This window comes from Macrosteles quadrilineatus, unplaced genomic scaffold, assembly GCF_028750875.1.
Source record: "Macrosteles quadrilineatus isolate MER2022 unplaced genomic scaffold, UCM_ALF_1.0 Scaffold_9__3_contigs__length_116548681, whole genome shotgun sequence".
Lineage (NCBI taxonomy): Eukaryota > Metazoa > Arthropoda > Insecta > Hemiptera > Cicadellidae > Macrosteles > Macrosteles quadrilineatus.
Window position 1 is genome coordinate 59,919,071 of NW_026542602.1, and position 16,731 is coordinate 59,935,801.

The window sequence follows — 16,731 nt, forward strand, 5'->3', positions numbered from 1 at the left end:
GATTAAGAACCCCATTACATTTGTCAAAACGTTAGTTACCTCTATGTAACTTGGTTGTAAGGCTTCCTGTAGCCTACTGAACAATCTCACTACGTTTGCCAAAAAGCAAATAACCTCTAGAATACACGATCCTAAGGCTTCTTGAATTTAACGTGACCACTGACCACTTCACTAAACCTTTATGTATCATTGTCATTCTTGTTGTTATCAGGCCTCCTTAATCTTGCTTAACTGGTTAAAAATGTGGTTCGGATTCCACTATAAACTGTAGGTCCCTTAGTTGCCATTAGCTGTATGGGCTATTAATTAACAGCTGTGTCTAAGGAATATGTCGGCCTTAGTCACTAACAAGACTACAAGATCGCGCCACTCATCCTACACTCATCCTTCACTCATATTTGGGTTAAAATACGCACATAGTGGCGTCCCCATCTTAACTAATTAATTGATGGATTGATTGATTGATTAACAACCTCACTTTGTTCATCAAAATGCAAGTGTAATCTATGTCTATCTATGTGGTTAGCAGCCATCTTAAACGCAACTATTTGTCTCATCTCGTCTCACCTCTATCAGCTTGACAGGAAAACCTACCTAAGGTGGTCTCGGCAAGGCCAGGGCAAAATCAACAGAAAATTGAATTATACATCAGGCCTTAAGGTTTCTGCCCTTCATAAACAAGTAACAAGTTACTGTACTCCTTATACTAAAAATGTGATCACAAAAAATCACACTTTTATAACACCTAAAATTGCTATAATATCCGCTTACCAAATAAATATTTGGTCTCAGGGATATAAAGAAGATTCGAGATTCACACCAGAACTTCGAGAAAGCCTCGGGAGAGCTAGACATGGCCCTGCAGCGCAACAGTCAAGCACCAAAGTCCCGCATTCTAGAAACTGAGGAAAGTCAGAGACAGCTGGCCGCGGCACGAGAGTGCTTTAGGCGCACGGCACTCAACCACGTCCACCTGGTTACCATGCTTCAGGCAAGGAAACCTCATGAGGTTATATCAACGGTGAGTTGCGGATGTACAATTCACAACCTTTCTAACCTTAGAAGGATCATTTGCCATTTTAAAAGATTTTTTATGTTGTGTTTTACGTTTATATACACCATATGAACTGTTAATGATTTTGTAAAAAACTTTGCAAACCCTGGTCTTGTTGTTTTGCTTTTTGATTCATATTGTGTTTCTCCCTACTAACCTAACTTAACACATTCTTCATTTTTGCAGTTGTTGTCATACATGCACGCCTGTACGACGTATTTCCACCAAGGCTACGATCTTTGTGAGGAGCTACAGCCATTTTTTAAATCACTTGGGGATGAGGCAAGTTTTATGTATTTTTAAATTATTTTTTCATTTGCATTACCCTAGTTTACAATAAACAAAACAGAACAATTTTGGTCTTTCCTTACTGAAAATGAATAGCCAGAACTCTTATGGCTTGTTTAGAGGATATAATTAAATACATTTACAAAATAAGACTGCCTTTATAATGTGTGCATTGTTGACTATTCCAGTTTGGTATATTCACTAAGTTTATTAAAAAAAATGGTGTCACTTATAAACTGTCTATGCCCTACTGTATTCTTAAAATTCAATTTAATTTATTCAGAAAAAGAAACATTAGCCTACATATAACTTTACATAAAATACTCTGAAATTATAGGCCTAACTGTTCCATTTTTCCAAAATAGGCCAATTGGCCCGAACTTATTGATCAGCAACCTCTTAAGGACTTTTGACATGATAGGCACGAGAAAGAGTTCATTATAAATAAAGACAAAAACTATATATTTGCCCTATACAAATATTCTTATAAGTATACCATTCAATTGGCCTCGTCTCAATTTTTAAAGTGCTCCAAATGTGATGTATTTATTTTACAAAAATGTTTCCGAGGGAGACAAAGAGCGGGACAAACAGTTAGTACTGTACTCTAAAAAGTAAAATTTGACATAAATGTTGTGATAGAATAAAATAAAACAGTTTGATAGGATAGCTGGCTTACCTGAGTGGGAAAATATTCCATAGTTTTCACAAGACACAAACACTTCACACAGTACACAAAAAGTACTCAGGTATTTCACTGTCCCTAATAGAATTTTCAACCTAGGAAGGTGTGAGTTGGTAAAACAGATCCTAAAGTAGGCCTACAATTTGTTCATGGTTTCAACATAGTAACATATATTCAAATAATTTTTTCCAATTTTGGTGATTTTAGCTAGTATAGAGTTTCACCAAGTCCTTGAGCATCTTAAAAGTACACTGTTAAGTACAATTAGTTTGACTTGTAAGCAAAATGAACTTTGAGTTTCAGACTATCAAAACATTGTTTGCCTGAGACATTTAATCAAACTAATACATTACTATACAAACACTTAGGTCATACTCAATGATGAGTCATTCTCAATACTTGTCCAGTCAGTGAGGAGCTCTTTTCAGACTGGTGTAGTTCTTGTAGTGTTAGAAATATTGTAATTTTCAGTTGTTTGTTTGCTTTGAAGTTTGTTACACAAGTGATCATGATGTTATGTTATTTTTATTTAAAGGTAGGCCTACTAGTATTTGGAAAAGTTTAATCTTTTTTTATTAGTGGAAGAAATTTTTTTACTTGGTTGGTATAAGTCAATTTAATTTTGTTTAGATACATCATTAGCTAATTGTTAGTAGACAATTGATTAATGATACTTATTATCTAAGGTGAAAATAATGGATAGAGGGAGTAAGATAAACATACAATGCAATATGGAAGAATAATTTCTTTTAACTTAATAACTAACTAAACTTAATAACTTTCTTTAACTCTTTTTTGCACAAAAATATTATAAAGAATAATTCACTTTTACGAGGGCGGGTTTTTAAGTAAAGGCCGGGTTCACGTATAAATCTGTAGCTCGCTTGTACACCACAACGAGGCTCATCACCATTTACTGACATCATTTGTGAACAAAATGACACACATTTCTGCTCTGTAGCTGTCATGTACGCTTGACAGTGTGTTTAAAAAATTTTTTTTACGATCAAGTCTCCTGCCGCATTTAAGGTTAAGTCAGTAATACGTTTTTTGATAACAAGAAACATATCCGATACTAACATTCATAGCTATATGACTCGAGGTGATGTCCCGAATTCAATGAGTGAGGGTAAAGTGCGGAAATGGGTTATGAAGTGTAAAGATGGCAGTGAAATCCTTTTTTTCGTAGTGGTCTTCTTTGAGAAGTCTGGGTACCCAACAAAAACGCAATTTTTTTCCGAAATGAGCATTTTTACGACCATTTTTAAACTCCCCAGCCTATTTCTACACTTTCCACGCTATCTTTGCATCAGGGTCATAATCTTCAGTCATCTTTCAATGAATGTCGGAATCGGATATGTTTCTTGTAATAAAAACACGTATCCCTGAGCTTTCCGGTCACATCGCATCACTCTGTGAGTTTGTATGTAGCTAGAGTCCCTCAGCCAACGTCGTACTCTGGTAAACAGTCAGGATCTGGTAGAACACTCTCAGCCTCACATGTATTTGACCATGTCGCTCATTGCATGGCACCACTCTGTGAGTTTGTATTCTGTAGCTAGAGTCCCAGAGAGCGGAGGTAGGCCAGCTGCAGAAGACACTCAGCCAACGTCGTACTCTGGTCAACAGTCAGGATCTGGTAGAACACTCTCAGCCTCACATGTATTTGACCATGTCGCTCATTGCACGGCATCACTCTGTGAGTTTGTATTCTGTAGCTAGAGTCCCAGAGAGCGGAGGTAGGGCCAGCTGCAGAAGACACTCAGCCAACGTCGTACTCTGGTCAACAGTCAGGATCTGGTAGAACACTCTCAGCCTCACATGTATTTGACCATGTCGCTCATTGCACGGCATCACTCTGTGAGTTTGTATTCTGTAGCTAGAGTCCCAGAGAGCGGAGGTAGGCCAGCTGCAGAAGACACTCAGCCAACGTTGTACTCTGGTCAACAGTCAGGATCTGGTAGAACACTCTCAGCCTCACATGTATTTGACCATGTCGCTCATTGCACGGCATCACTCTGTGAGTTTGTATTCTGTAGCTAGAGTCCCAGAGAGCGGAGGTAGGCCAGCTGCAGAAGACACTCAGCCAACGTCGTACTCTGGTCAACAGTCAGGATCTGGTAGAACACTCTCAGCCTCACATGTATTTGACCATGTTGCTCATTGCATGGCACCACTCTGTGAGTTTGTATTCTGTAGCTAGAGTCCAGAGAGCGGAGGTAGGCCAGCTGCAGAAGACACTCAGCCAACGTCGTACTCTGGTCAACAGTCAGGATGTAGTAGAACACTCTCAGCCTTACATGTATTTGACCATGTCGCTCATTGCATGGCACCACTCTGTGAGTTTGTATTCTGTAGCTAGAGTCCCAGAGAGCGGAGGTAGGCCAGCTGCAGAAGACACTCAGCCAACGTCGTACTCTGGTCAACAGTCAGGATCTGGTAGAACACTCTCAGCCTTACATGTATTTGACCATGTCGCTCATTGCACGGCATCACTCTGTGAGTTTGTATTCTGTAGCTAGAGTCCCAGAGAGCGGAGGTAGGCCAGCTGCAGAAGACACTCAGCCAACGTCGTACTCTGGTCAACAGTCAGGATCTGGTAGAACACTCTCAGCCTCACATGTATTTGACCATGTCGCTCATTGCACGGCATCACTCTGTGAGTTTGTATTCTGTAGCTAGAGTCCCAGAGAGCGGAGGTAGGCCAGCTGCAGAAGACACTCAGCCAACGTCGTACTCTGGTCAACAGTCAGGATCTGGTAGAACACTCTCAGCCTCACATGTATTTGACCATGTCGCTCATTGCATGGCACCACTCTGTGAGTTTGTATTCTGTAGCTAGAGTCCCAGAGAGCGGAGGTAGGCCAGCTGCAGAAGACACTCAGCCAACGTCGTACTCTGGTCAACAGTCAGGATCTGGTAGAACACTCTCAGCCTCACATGTATTTGACCATGTTGCTCATTGCATGGCACCACTCTGTGAGTTTGTATTCTGTAGCTAGAGTCCCAGAGAGCGGAGGTAGGCCAGCTGCAGAAGACACTCAGCCAACGTCGTACTCTGGTCAACAGTCAGGATCTGGTAGAACACTCTCAGCCTCACATGTATTTGACCATGTCGCTCATTGCATGGCACCACTCTGTGAGTTTGTATTCTGTAGCTAGAGTCCCAGAGAGCGGAGGTAGGCCAGCTGCAGAAGACACTCAGCCAACGTCGTACTCTGGTCAACAGTCAGGATCTGGTAGAACACTCTCAGCCTTACATGTATTTGACCATGTCGCTCATTGCACGGCATCACTCTGTGAGTTTGTATTCTGTAGCTAGAGTCCCAGAGAGCGGAGGTAGGCCAGCTGCAGAAGACACTCAGCCAACGTCGTACTCTGGTCAACAGTCAGGATCTGGTAGAACACTCTCAGCCTCACATGTATTTGACCATGTCGCTCATTGCACGGCATCACTCTGTGAGTTTGTATTCTGTAGCTAGAGTCCCAGAGAGCGGAGGTAGGCCAGCTGCAGAAGACACTCAGCCAACGTCGTACTCTGGTCAACAGTCAGGATGTAGTAGAACACTCTCAGCCTCACATGTATTTGACCATGTCGCTCATTGCATGGCACCACTCTGTGAGTTTGTATTCTGTAGCTAGAGTCCCAGAGAGCGGAGGTAGGCCAGCTGCAGAAGACACTCAGCCAACGTCGTACTCTGGTCAACAGTCAGGATGTGGTAGAACACTCTCAGCCTCACATGTATTTGACCATGTCGCTCATTGCATGGCATCACTCTGTGAGTTTGTATTCTGTAGCTAGAGTCCCAGAGAGCGGAGGTAGGCCAGCTGCAGAAGACACTCAGCCAACGTCGTACTCTGGTCAACAGTCAGGATCTGGTAGAACACTCTCAGCCTTACATGTATTTGACCATGTCGCTCATTGCATGGCACCACTCTGTGAGTTTGTATTCTGTAGCTAGAGTCCCAGAGAGCGGAGGTAGGCCAGCTGCAGAAGACACTCAGCCAACGTCGTACTCTGGTCAACAGTCAGGATGTGGTAGAACACTCTCAGCCTCACATGTATTTGACCATGTCGCTCATTGCATGGCATCACTCTGTGAGTTTGTATGTAGCTAGAGTCCCTCAGCCAACGTCGTACTCTAAACAACAGTCAGGATCTGGTAGAACACTCTCAGCCTCACATGTATTTGACCATGTCGCTCATTGCATGGCACCACTCTGTGAGTTTGTATTCTGTAGCTAGAGTCCCAGAGAGCGGAGGTAGGCCAGCTGCAGAAGACACTCAGCCAACGTCGTACTCTGGTCAACAGTCAGGATCTGGTAGAACACTCTCAGCCTCACATGTATTTGACCATGTCGCTCATTGCATGGCACCACTCTGTGAGTTTGTATTCTGTAGCTAGAGTCCCAGAGAGCGGAGGTAGGCCAGCTGCAGAAGACACTCAGCCAACGTCGTACTCTGGTCAACAGTCAGGATGTGGTAGAACACTCTCAGCCTTACATGTATTTGACCATGTCGCTCATTGCATGGCACCACTCTGTGAGTTTGTATTCTGTAGCTAGAGTCCCAGAGAGCGGAGGTAGGCCAGCTGCAGAAGACACTCAGCCAACGTCGTACTCTGGTCAACAGTCAGGATGTGGTAAAACACTCTCAGCCTTACATGTATTTGACCATGTTGCTCATTGCATGGCATCACTCTGTGAGTTTGTATTCTGTAGCTAGAGTCCCAGAGAGCGGAGGTAGGCCAGCTGCAGAAAACACTCAGCCAACGTCGTACTCTGGTCAACAGTCAGGATGTGGTAAAACACTCTCAGCCTTACATGTATTTGACCATGTTGCTCATTGCATGGCATCACTCTGTGAGTTTGTATTCTGTAGCTAGAGTCCCAGAGAGCGGAGGTAGGCCAGCTGCAGAAAACACTCAGCCAACGTCGTACTCTGGTCAACAGTCAGGATGTAGTAGAACACTCTCAGCCTTACATGTATTTGACCATGTCGCTCATTGCATGGCACCACTCTGTGAGTTTGTATTCTGTAGCTAGAGTCCCAGAGAGCGGAGGTAGGCCAGCTGCAGAAGACACTCAGCCAACGTCGTACTCTGGTCAACAGCCAGGATGTGGTGGAACACTCTCAGCCTCACATGGAGGGCTACCTCTACAAGAGAACCAGTAACACATTCAAGACCTGGAACAGACGATGGTTCTACCTGGACGGCAACCAGCTTATGTACAGGAAGAGGACCGGTGAGTTAAGAAATGTGACATAAGTTAGATGGCGGTCCAGTAGGTAAATGAATACTCTATGATCCGTGGCTTCTAAGTAAATAGTAGAACTTCAGCTATCTAAATCAATAGGGATCTTACCCCATTTGGGTGATCAAAAGTCCAGATGTGGACTCCCATGAGGAAGTGACATTAGGCAAATGACTCATCAAGGTGAGTTATATCTTTGTACCATAACTAATTCTGTAAAATTCAAATTTGTATGAAATCGACATAACAAACTTGAGAAGGGATATTGATAAAGGCCCATATCACAGCGTTAAAACTTTAGCCAAACTCACAAGGAAGTAGACCTATGTTTGTAATTGTGTGACTATAGTTTTGGTTGTCTACCAGGGGAAGATTCAGCCACAGTGATGGAGGAAGACCTGAAGTTGTGTTCTGTCAAACCAGTAACAGACTCCGAGAGAAGGTTCTGCTTTGAAGTTGTCTCTCCTTCCAAGTAAGATTTGTACTCTTTACCTTAACTTAATTTGACACTGGAAATACCGATAGCAATAATGAACAGGAACGTTCCTTAGCTTTTTGGTAACGGTTTTATTATTATTTTTGTCACCTACTATTTGCTCATCCAGTACGTTTCGGCCTATCCCTAAAATAGGATAATACGATCAACGTTATTTCTCTCACTCAATGTAACAGTTTAGATGATGTTGCAAAAATAATATGGTATTCTCAGTATGCCAAGGCACCAAGGTACTTTATTATTTAAAGATGCTCGTTGTCAATAGGAGGACATGATCAGTGTTATTTCACTCACACGTTCTAACAGTACAGTGGACGTTACAAAATAAAATATTATTCTCAGTAATCTAATACCAAGGTGACACTTCTGTAATAGTATTATTTATCCTATTACATTAAATAACCTCCAACATAAATGTCTTTTTTTTGTAAAAAAACTTGTCTTTATCGTTAACAAACACTCCCCCGTCTCATATTGGGTATGAGCTTTGACTATTAATGGTATGAGACACAATAAAGTAACTCAAAAAAGCTGGGTACAATTTCAAACTAAAAAAAAAAATGGCTGTTAGATTTATTGAGAAGTCTGATAACAAGTTGATAAAACTAAACTTGATGAAAGATACAGAAATCTATATATCTAATTCCGTAAGCCCAAAATTTTACAATGAAATTGTGAGCGAACGGGAGGCCGTAGAAAGCTGGGAGAGGTCTCATTTTAAAGGTCTGGGCTTGAAATTTTGGGGAAAATTATTCATTTTTCTTAATTATGCACCAAAAGGTTGTTTTGGAATAAAATAATTCACATTTAAATAACATGGGAATCTAGGTCATGTCTGCTTTGTTTACTTTAAAACATGTGGTTTAACTTTATTTAAAGCATATGGTACCCTGAAGAAAAGTTGAACATACAATTGACTATATAAATTCAATTGCACGATCTGGAATGTCACCACACAAATTAGTTTTAAAAGTTGGTTCAATACTGATGCTCATTAGAAATATGAATCTAGGGTCTGGATTAGTAATGGAGTACAATTGGTTGTGTTAGGTATGTCTGAAAAAAGGGTAAGGTTAGTAGTAATTACTGGAGTAGGCAAAGGGAACATATTTTTAATGCCAAAAATAAAACTGATATCTACAGATCCTAATATGCCGTTTAAGTTTACAAGGAAAATTTTCACTAAAATTGGCATTTATTTGAAAAATTTATCTCCACGTGTTTTATCTAAGTGAATATGTCTATATTCAAAGACATTTTTATATTTTTAATTAATAGGCATGAAGATTATTATTGAAAGTTTTCCTTAGTTGTATTATGATTAGAAAGTTTATATTATAAACATACCGCATGAAAAGTCCTTTGTAATATTTATTTTTAACAGAGCAGACATCAAAATGCATTATGCAAGTAAGTAATAACTAACAGGTATACATATTATAATATACAAAACTTTTAAACGATAATCAAGGTAGGGTAACCTATGAGACTAATAATTTGTACAAAATAATTACTATAGTCCTCGCCACCCTAAGTTGAGGCAGCCATAGGCCGCACTAGATATACGCCGTGCTGCCTTGGGCTGCCTCAACTAGGGTGGCGAGGACTATAGAACATATAGATAGGGGCTATTGTCCCTACAAGCCACTAGTATGTACCTAAAGTTAATGGTTTGTTAATTATTAAAACTTAAAACCAGTCGACATGTTTATAAAGACAACATAAATACACCTGAATTCGCTAATGTAAACTAATCCAGACCCTGTTTGGATTACCAATTTATATTGATTAGCTGCACATGCAGTAAAGTCACAAAGCATTGTACAAAGTTGGCCTGAATATTGTTCTTCAAGGAGATATTTTTCAGGAGTCACATTCTTCAAGCAGACTCTGAAGACATGTATAATGCGTGGATATCTGCTCTGCAGCAAGCCATTGACACAGCACTGCAGCAACGAAATTCATCAACGGAAAAACAGGGGGAGCCCAGGAAACCTAGGTAGGGTGTTTTTGTATTGCCCTCGCTTGTAAAGATATTGGGATATTTTGAAAATTTTTAAAAAAGGTCACATGCATGTACCACATATCTAATATATTTTCTTTATAACAAAAAATTTGTCTTTTAAAGTTTAATCTAAATACAATCAGTTAATCTTAAAACACTTTTAATCTGTACCTGCTCAGTCAATGCTGGTTCTACATTTTCGGAACGTGTTGGGGAAAAATATTAGCAGAGTTACCTTTGTAATAGTAGTGGTTCGAGTTTAACTCTTGTTAAATGCATTGATGCTAGAGCCAACACTTATAGAATCACTTTGTATAATTGGATCATGTGATCCTGCAATGTATTTGTCCATTACATACTGTTCTTCATTCAGTGTGCTTTCAGTTTAAAATCATCCTTTGTCTGTTTGCAGAATTATACCTGTGAATGCCCTATAACTGTATGTTGTGATGTAATAGGATCTGTGAACAAATGTTGAAGATCGCAGGTAACGAACGATGTTGCGACTGTGGTGCAGACAAACCTAGCTGGGCCAGTATAAACCTGGGAATCACACTGTGTATAGGTGAGTAGTGTGAATAAGATGTTAACAATTTTATATTACTGTTATTTCTGTTCCTATAACACATCACCAGGAGTATGTGAAAACATCCTTCATCTAGCCCAAAAGGGAAATACATTGGAGGGTAAGACAATAACACAATTGAACCTTTAACAATTATTTATGAGAGCATACAAATTGACTTGGGTGCTGACATAGAAATCCTCTCTATATGGACCACCTGTAGCCAATCATTGTTATTAAAATATAACCTTTGACTACAGAGCCTACTATTAATACAACTAGACATTCCATCCCCATGTTAAACTTGTAGCAATTTTTTTAACCAAAATCGTCGTAGTTGATGTGAGCCACCGACAGAATGTGCTGATCTAAATTACTGATTTCTGTCGAATACACAATCTTTTTTACCAACTCAAAACTAATGGAATGACTTACTGTGAGCTATAGCAACTGTTATGACCCATCAACTTGGCCGGCAACAAAAAAATAAGGTAGAAAATAGAGCTTTAGTCACTAGCGCATTCTGTGACTGGCTCACACAACTACGTTCTTTTTTAACAAAGAATTGGCTACAGCTGGTCCATATAGATGGGACGTCTAACTCACAAAGAGTGTTGCAGTCTGAAGTTCAATTTTTACTGTAGTTTTCCTGTTACAGTTGGTTGTAAAATATGCTATAATTTACTAAATTGAACTTTGAGTATAATTTCAGTTTGAATTGTTAAAAATAGTTGGTGTATTCAACAAAAATAAGCGACTTACATCATTGACTTTGTCAGTGGCTGAATTCCACTATATTAAATTTCATCCTAAAACTAGCAACAGATGTAAAATATGGATGAGAATGGGATATCTACTTTACTCCTTAATAAAAGGTCTTAAAGTGTTACAACATGTTCCAGCATGTTCGGGAGTGCACCGCAGCCTTGGTGTACACCACAGCAAAGTGAGATCATTGACACTGGACGCCTGGGAGCCTGAAATACTCAAAGTTATGGCAGAACTAGGCAATGCAGTTGTCAACAACATTTACGAGGCCAACGTAGACGAGCAAGCTGTGAGGGCGACTCCTGATTGTGAAGGGTAAGCTGGTTGGCTCGTGTGGCCTAGTAGATGGTATGCAGGATTTATGTTTTAGAGGCTCTATTCCTATTAATCACCAATGGATTCTATTTTTTTGTGATCTTGTGCTTTAGAGCCTTGAGCTGGTGGTCCATCTTACTGAAAAACAAGAAATATCAAAGCGCAATTGGAAATTTAAAATAAATTCAGGCAATTGGAAATTTGCCTAGTCTGCAGGTTTGCTGCGGCGTGGGTATTTTATTAAATGGTGTAGATTTTTTTTTAATTAGCTTACTTTCCCAATAAATCATATAAGCTCATTAAACTGATGAAAGATTGTAGGCTACTATTTCTTAAAAATGTCAAAGAACGTCTCTTTAATAAAGTTATATGTCTACAAAGTTGCAAGCTCTGTAACTTTTTCCCCCAAAGAAACATGCAAGCTGATTCAACATATATTCAATAATCGTGGTACTATTTGACGGAGTACTACATTAGTTGCAAAACCAGTTTCACAAGTAGGCCTACCGTTAAAAAAATAGATTTTATTAAAAAAGGTAAATAATACAAGTTGTAACTGTCGAGTACCGGAAGGGGTTCAGCTGCGGTAGCATTTTTAACATTTTGCTATACACAACTTGAAAATGCTACATTGTTTTTGCAGGCTATAAGAAATTTGCTACAAAAATAATTAAAGGTGCAATGTTCAAACATGTAAGATTACTGAAAATTCTTTGAAAATGCTTAAAGAATAATATTTTGGCACCAGTTATCTGAGAGTTTGTAGCGTTTTGCCTAAAACAAATTCCACTCCAGCCTATAACCTGAGAACCGGTAATCCTGTTTTTGGATTATGCGGTTACGAGCATACTGCCTCAGTTACAAGAAAAATAGATTCCTCTTCATTGCCGAGTTTATTGAATAAGGGTGAAGGGTATTTCTTTAAAAAAATGAACAATTAGGCTCAATTCCATTGATGAATTATACACAATTTTTCAATAGTTGCAACAAAAATTTTAACCTTTTACTCGTAAACATTTCCAGAGGCTAACCACGGATCATCTTTTAAAACTTCCTTTTTGTATGTTTTTAACATGATTGCTGTTGATATAAACCTGATTCTCACAGAAGTGTGAGAGAAGCCTGGATCAAAGCCAAGTGGGTTGAGAGAAGATTTGCTCGACCTCTCGCAGTGTCACCCGGGCGTTTGTCACGATCTCCTGCGATACGCAAGTGGAGTGTAAGAAAATTGCGACGGCGACCTCACTCACGCGACAACCTGGAGCGGCCCTCACGTCTGTCCAAGTTGAGGGAAAGATCTGCCGAGGCACAGCGAGATGGGTGAGTCTTTTGAATTTTTTTCATTTAAGTTGGTTAGGAGATAAGCAGGAATGAGTCACAAATTAATTAGTGTTTAGGTTATATTGCTCTCCTAGTTGTCAAGTCACCATTTCCTGAGAAAAGTCTGTATACTTTTTGATGGATACTGGACCCAACTATACTTGATTTTAATGAAATCAAAATTTTGAGTGGGTTTTTATTAAATAATCCTGGCTTTAGAACCAACTGATCTTGGTCAGTAACAAAGCTATCATCTCCTCTATTCAATAATTACTTATCCTCTACAGATTTTTACCATGAACTACCCACCGTGGTCTGGCGAGTCAAGGTTGTATATTTATTTTGTATTTTTCACCTTTGATTTTTCCCTCAGCGTGTGAAGACATTCCTAATTGATTATCCCGTCCAAACTCTTGAAAATACGTTTCCATATTTTTTAAGATTTAAAATCTTTGCAGATCTAATGAAGCGAAAATGGACCAACCAATAGAGAATGGAGAACAGAGCAAAGAGGAAGAAGTGATCTTGATTGGTGAGAATTTACCACCAGAAGATCCATCCACTGTGGAACTTATCAATGATGAAGATTCTACTGAGGGAGAAGAGGAAAATATAGGTGAGACAAATAAATTGTTACCTTCATATGGTCTGTATGTACAATATTATATTTAATTTTTAGGGCCGAAAGTAACATTTGACACAAGTCCAAGGAAAATGAGCAGGAATCAAAAAGACACTTTCATAATGAACTTAATTCCAATTAGGTACACAATAGCTCAGTGCGGACATTTGCTAGTTCAACACAGGTCGCCTGCACTGTCTTATGACTAATATTACCATTGGTTTGTCTATTTGTCAATTTTTAACTCATTGTGTCATTAATGGTTTTATTGGTTGATTCAATCAGGGTGGAAATAGTCTCAATGCATGTTAGCCATAGTCCATATCATATAATATGGGTTTTTTTCATTTCCTGTTTGGACCATTTCAACACTGACTGTAATGTTTGTTTCAGTTAGCATGGAAGATCTGTCCACGCTAGACGCAGACATGCTGTTATACAAGGCGTCTGCGGCTCATAATCTACCTGTTATGTGTCAGGCGCTTGCTCTCGGTGGAGACAAAACTTGGAGCAATCCTGCAGACCAGGGGCGCACGGCCCTACACCAGGCAGTCATCAGTGTAAGTACTTTGAGAAGCAGTTGATATTTTTTATAAACAAGATTGCACTTTTAGTCCAGGAAAGAACAAGATTTATTTTCCCACTCTAAAAAGGAAACTTGAGTTTGTTTTTAAAATGTCGAGTAAAAATGGTTGCTCATTGCATTAATGAGTGACAAAATCAATTTTCAGTCTTTATTTCTTTATCTTGACTGTAATCAGAGATGGGCACTGTTGTGATTAACTCATACGATTGCAAGGCCGTCATCATTGTTACTCGCCATACTGGCGAAATTGTGAACATTTGCAATTGTGGTGTAATCAGGAACATTTTCTGTGGGGACATCAGTATTGCCACCCGCAACAAGGCAAAATTGTAAACATCTGCAATCGAGATGAATGTGTGAACATCTTCCATTATCACAGACCCATCATCACCCCATGAAAATCATGATCATCTTCCCACATGTCAAGAAAATCCAGGGTTAAATCTAATCTCGATTGAAGATGAGGAATATATTTAAGGACTCACCCATCCCTATTTTCAGTTTGGTGCGTTAGTTACTGATAGTGTCATTGATTGCCTATGAAAAATCATGGGAATTCTGCAGCACCTCCCAGCATTTTAAATACTGTTCCCCTTTATTGGTACTGTATGAGTTAACGAGTTTGTCATATTTTTGCAGGGATCTGTAATGGCCTGTGAGTATTTGCTACTGAACGGATGTAAAATCAACGCCCAAGATGAAGACGGCCAAACCCCCCTTCATCTAGCTACAACACTAGGTCAGTAAACTTGAAGGAATGTTTTATACTTAAATATTGTTTAATTACTTGTGGTTGTAGAATATTTGTAGTGGAGTTTCAGAAGAAGTTTGTTACATCCTTTATCTCCCTTTTAAAAATGGGCGAAGTAATGTAATTTAGATGATTCTAATAACCGGTAGTATATATTTTATTTGTGATTTTCTAAATTGCTGGCATTTTTTTGGTAATAGTCCAAATGTGTTGTTTTCATCTAACCTCGATCTTTTGTTAGATAGCATCAGTGCTTGGTTGGTGGCCACTTTTACGGTTTAACCTTGAATTTGCCTGTTTACTCAGTCCCATACGTACAACTTATTAGGCAAAGTACGGGGTGAGCTGTTACAGTACAAATATTAATATGTAGTACTGATGATTTTAAATGGTTACACTGTTACACTAAGACGCTAGTTTGCTTTCATAGGTCGTCATCGTCACGCTGCTTAAACCATCAACTCACTCGTATGAGGCCAAGTTCAAATGTTTGTGGATTGTATTAGACTTTCCACTCCCACGTTAGTGCTGTAGCCAAACTGAAAATGAACAGGCAATTTAATATAAACTTAAACAATGAAATCTTTAAGTCTTATTAACTATCACACAAACCAAGGAAGGAAATAGAATGGGTATTCTTGGGCAAGCCAGAATAGGAGGTATCATTTTGTTTTTGTCGAAAATGAGAAAATAGAGTGGTAGAAACTGTAAGTGGTTCAATGAACTACTTTTTTAGGTAAGATATGGCTACAGCTGACCTAATGGGATGTCTCTTCAGTTTCCATAAGTGATTTATTCAAATGTGACATTCCTAATGGTTTTCCATTCACAGATCACATGGCGCAGGTGTTGTTATTGCTGAAACACAAAGCAGACCAACACTTGGTGGATAACAGTGGATCCAAGCCTCAAGACATAGCTGTGAAACAGGGAAATGCCAACATTGTAACAATGTGAGTATCTAGACATTTATATTAGATGGCATGGGTTACACACTTTTGTCATAGCCTACATCAGGACTAAGACACATTAATGTCTGAGGAATTTTTCTTCAACATGTGTGTTAAGGGAACTTTTTACTGATTGAGAGATATTAGTGCATAGAAAATGGAAATTAAAATCCACAAATCCAAAAAATTTTGTATTTGTTAATATCTTGCTCTCTGTTGTATTTCTCATTTCTAATGTAAAATGGGATAAAAAAAAACGTTTTTCATTTTATTCATTTTATTTTATCATAATTTTCACCCACCATACCAGCAACTTCTTACGTGAAACGTCCTTATTGTCAATCTAGACGTGGTGAAACTGCTGACTTTTAGATAAAATCCTGTTCCATGAAAATCCCTAATTAAATATATTCTCGTCCCAAAGATCAAGCATATATTTCTACTTTTACTTTTGTGATGTTTTAAGTGTGTCTATGGACTTATTTAAAAGTAAGCCTGCTTTCCTGTCAATTTCCTTAATAACTCCTGGCAAATGCCCTGATAATGAAATGAATGTAGGAAAGATTTTTTTATGACTCCTTAATCACAGGATGTGTTCATGAAAGAGGAGAAGGGTGTTCGTTTGTGAGGTGCCTATACATGTAACATCATCGTGAACAAATTGAAAATGAAAACAACTAAATTTTATATTTAAACATAAGGAGATTTTTTTTGTGTCCTGCTATTACCCAGTGCAATTAAAAAAAAAAGTTGTCAAATGTATTCTGGAATGTTGTATGATACAGGCTGCGACTTGGAGAACTAAAGGAGCAGATAACACTAGATGGTGGGACTGAGACTGATGACCCACTCACAGAAGTATGGCGTGATTACCAGCTGGCGTGTGAAACACCCCAGAAACAGGCCAAGCCACCACAATGACAGGTATGTCACCACAAGCATACAAACCTTAACATGTAAAAGAAACTAAAATGTATCATCACCTTCATTCTGTAACATTTCAGTTCTTTTATGTTATTAATACCTCAACAAGATTTGTAACAGCCAAAAGAGTGGTCTGTGTCCAATAT

General features: G+C 39.0%; 1 protein-coding gene across 1 annotated transcript in view; it reads left to right on the top strand.

Moving 5' to 3' along the window:
• The window catches only part of LOC129003485 (arf-GAP with coiled-coil, ANK repeat and PH domain-containing protein 2), a 175,975-nt gene that overhangs the window by 153,083 nt on the left and 6,161 nt on the right, over positions 1–16,731 (top strand). The window contains exons 2-14 of the mRNA XM_054431781.1: positions 793–1,021; positions 1,241–1,340; positions 7,074–7,274; positions 7,650–7,755; positions 9,647–9,778; positions 10,243–10,349; positions 11,252–11,432; positions 12,540–12,752; positions 13,211–13,368; positions 13,768–13,934; positions 14,600–14,699; positions 15,544–15,664; positions 16,447–16,585. Coding sequence (XP_054287756.1) covers positions 793–1,021; positions 1,241–1,340; positions 7,074–7,274; positions 7,650–7,755; positions 9,647–9,778; positions 10,243–10,349; positions 11,252–11,432; positions 12,540–12,752; positions 13,211–13,368; positions 13,768–13,934; positions 14,600–14,699; positions 15,544–15,664; positions 16,447–16,582 — 1,951 coding nt within the window. The 3' untranslated portion in view covers positions 16,583–16,585. The remainder of the gene's footprint in view (positions 1–792; positions 1,022–1,240; positions 1,341–7,073; positions 7,275–7,649; positions 7,756–9,646; positions 9,779–10,242; positions 10,350–11,251; positions 11,433–12,539; positions 12,753–13,210; positions 13,369–13,767; positions 13,935–14,599; positions 14,700–15,543; positions 15,665–16,446; positions 16,586–16,731) is intronic.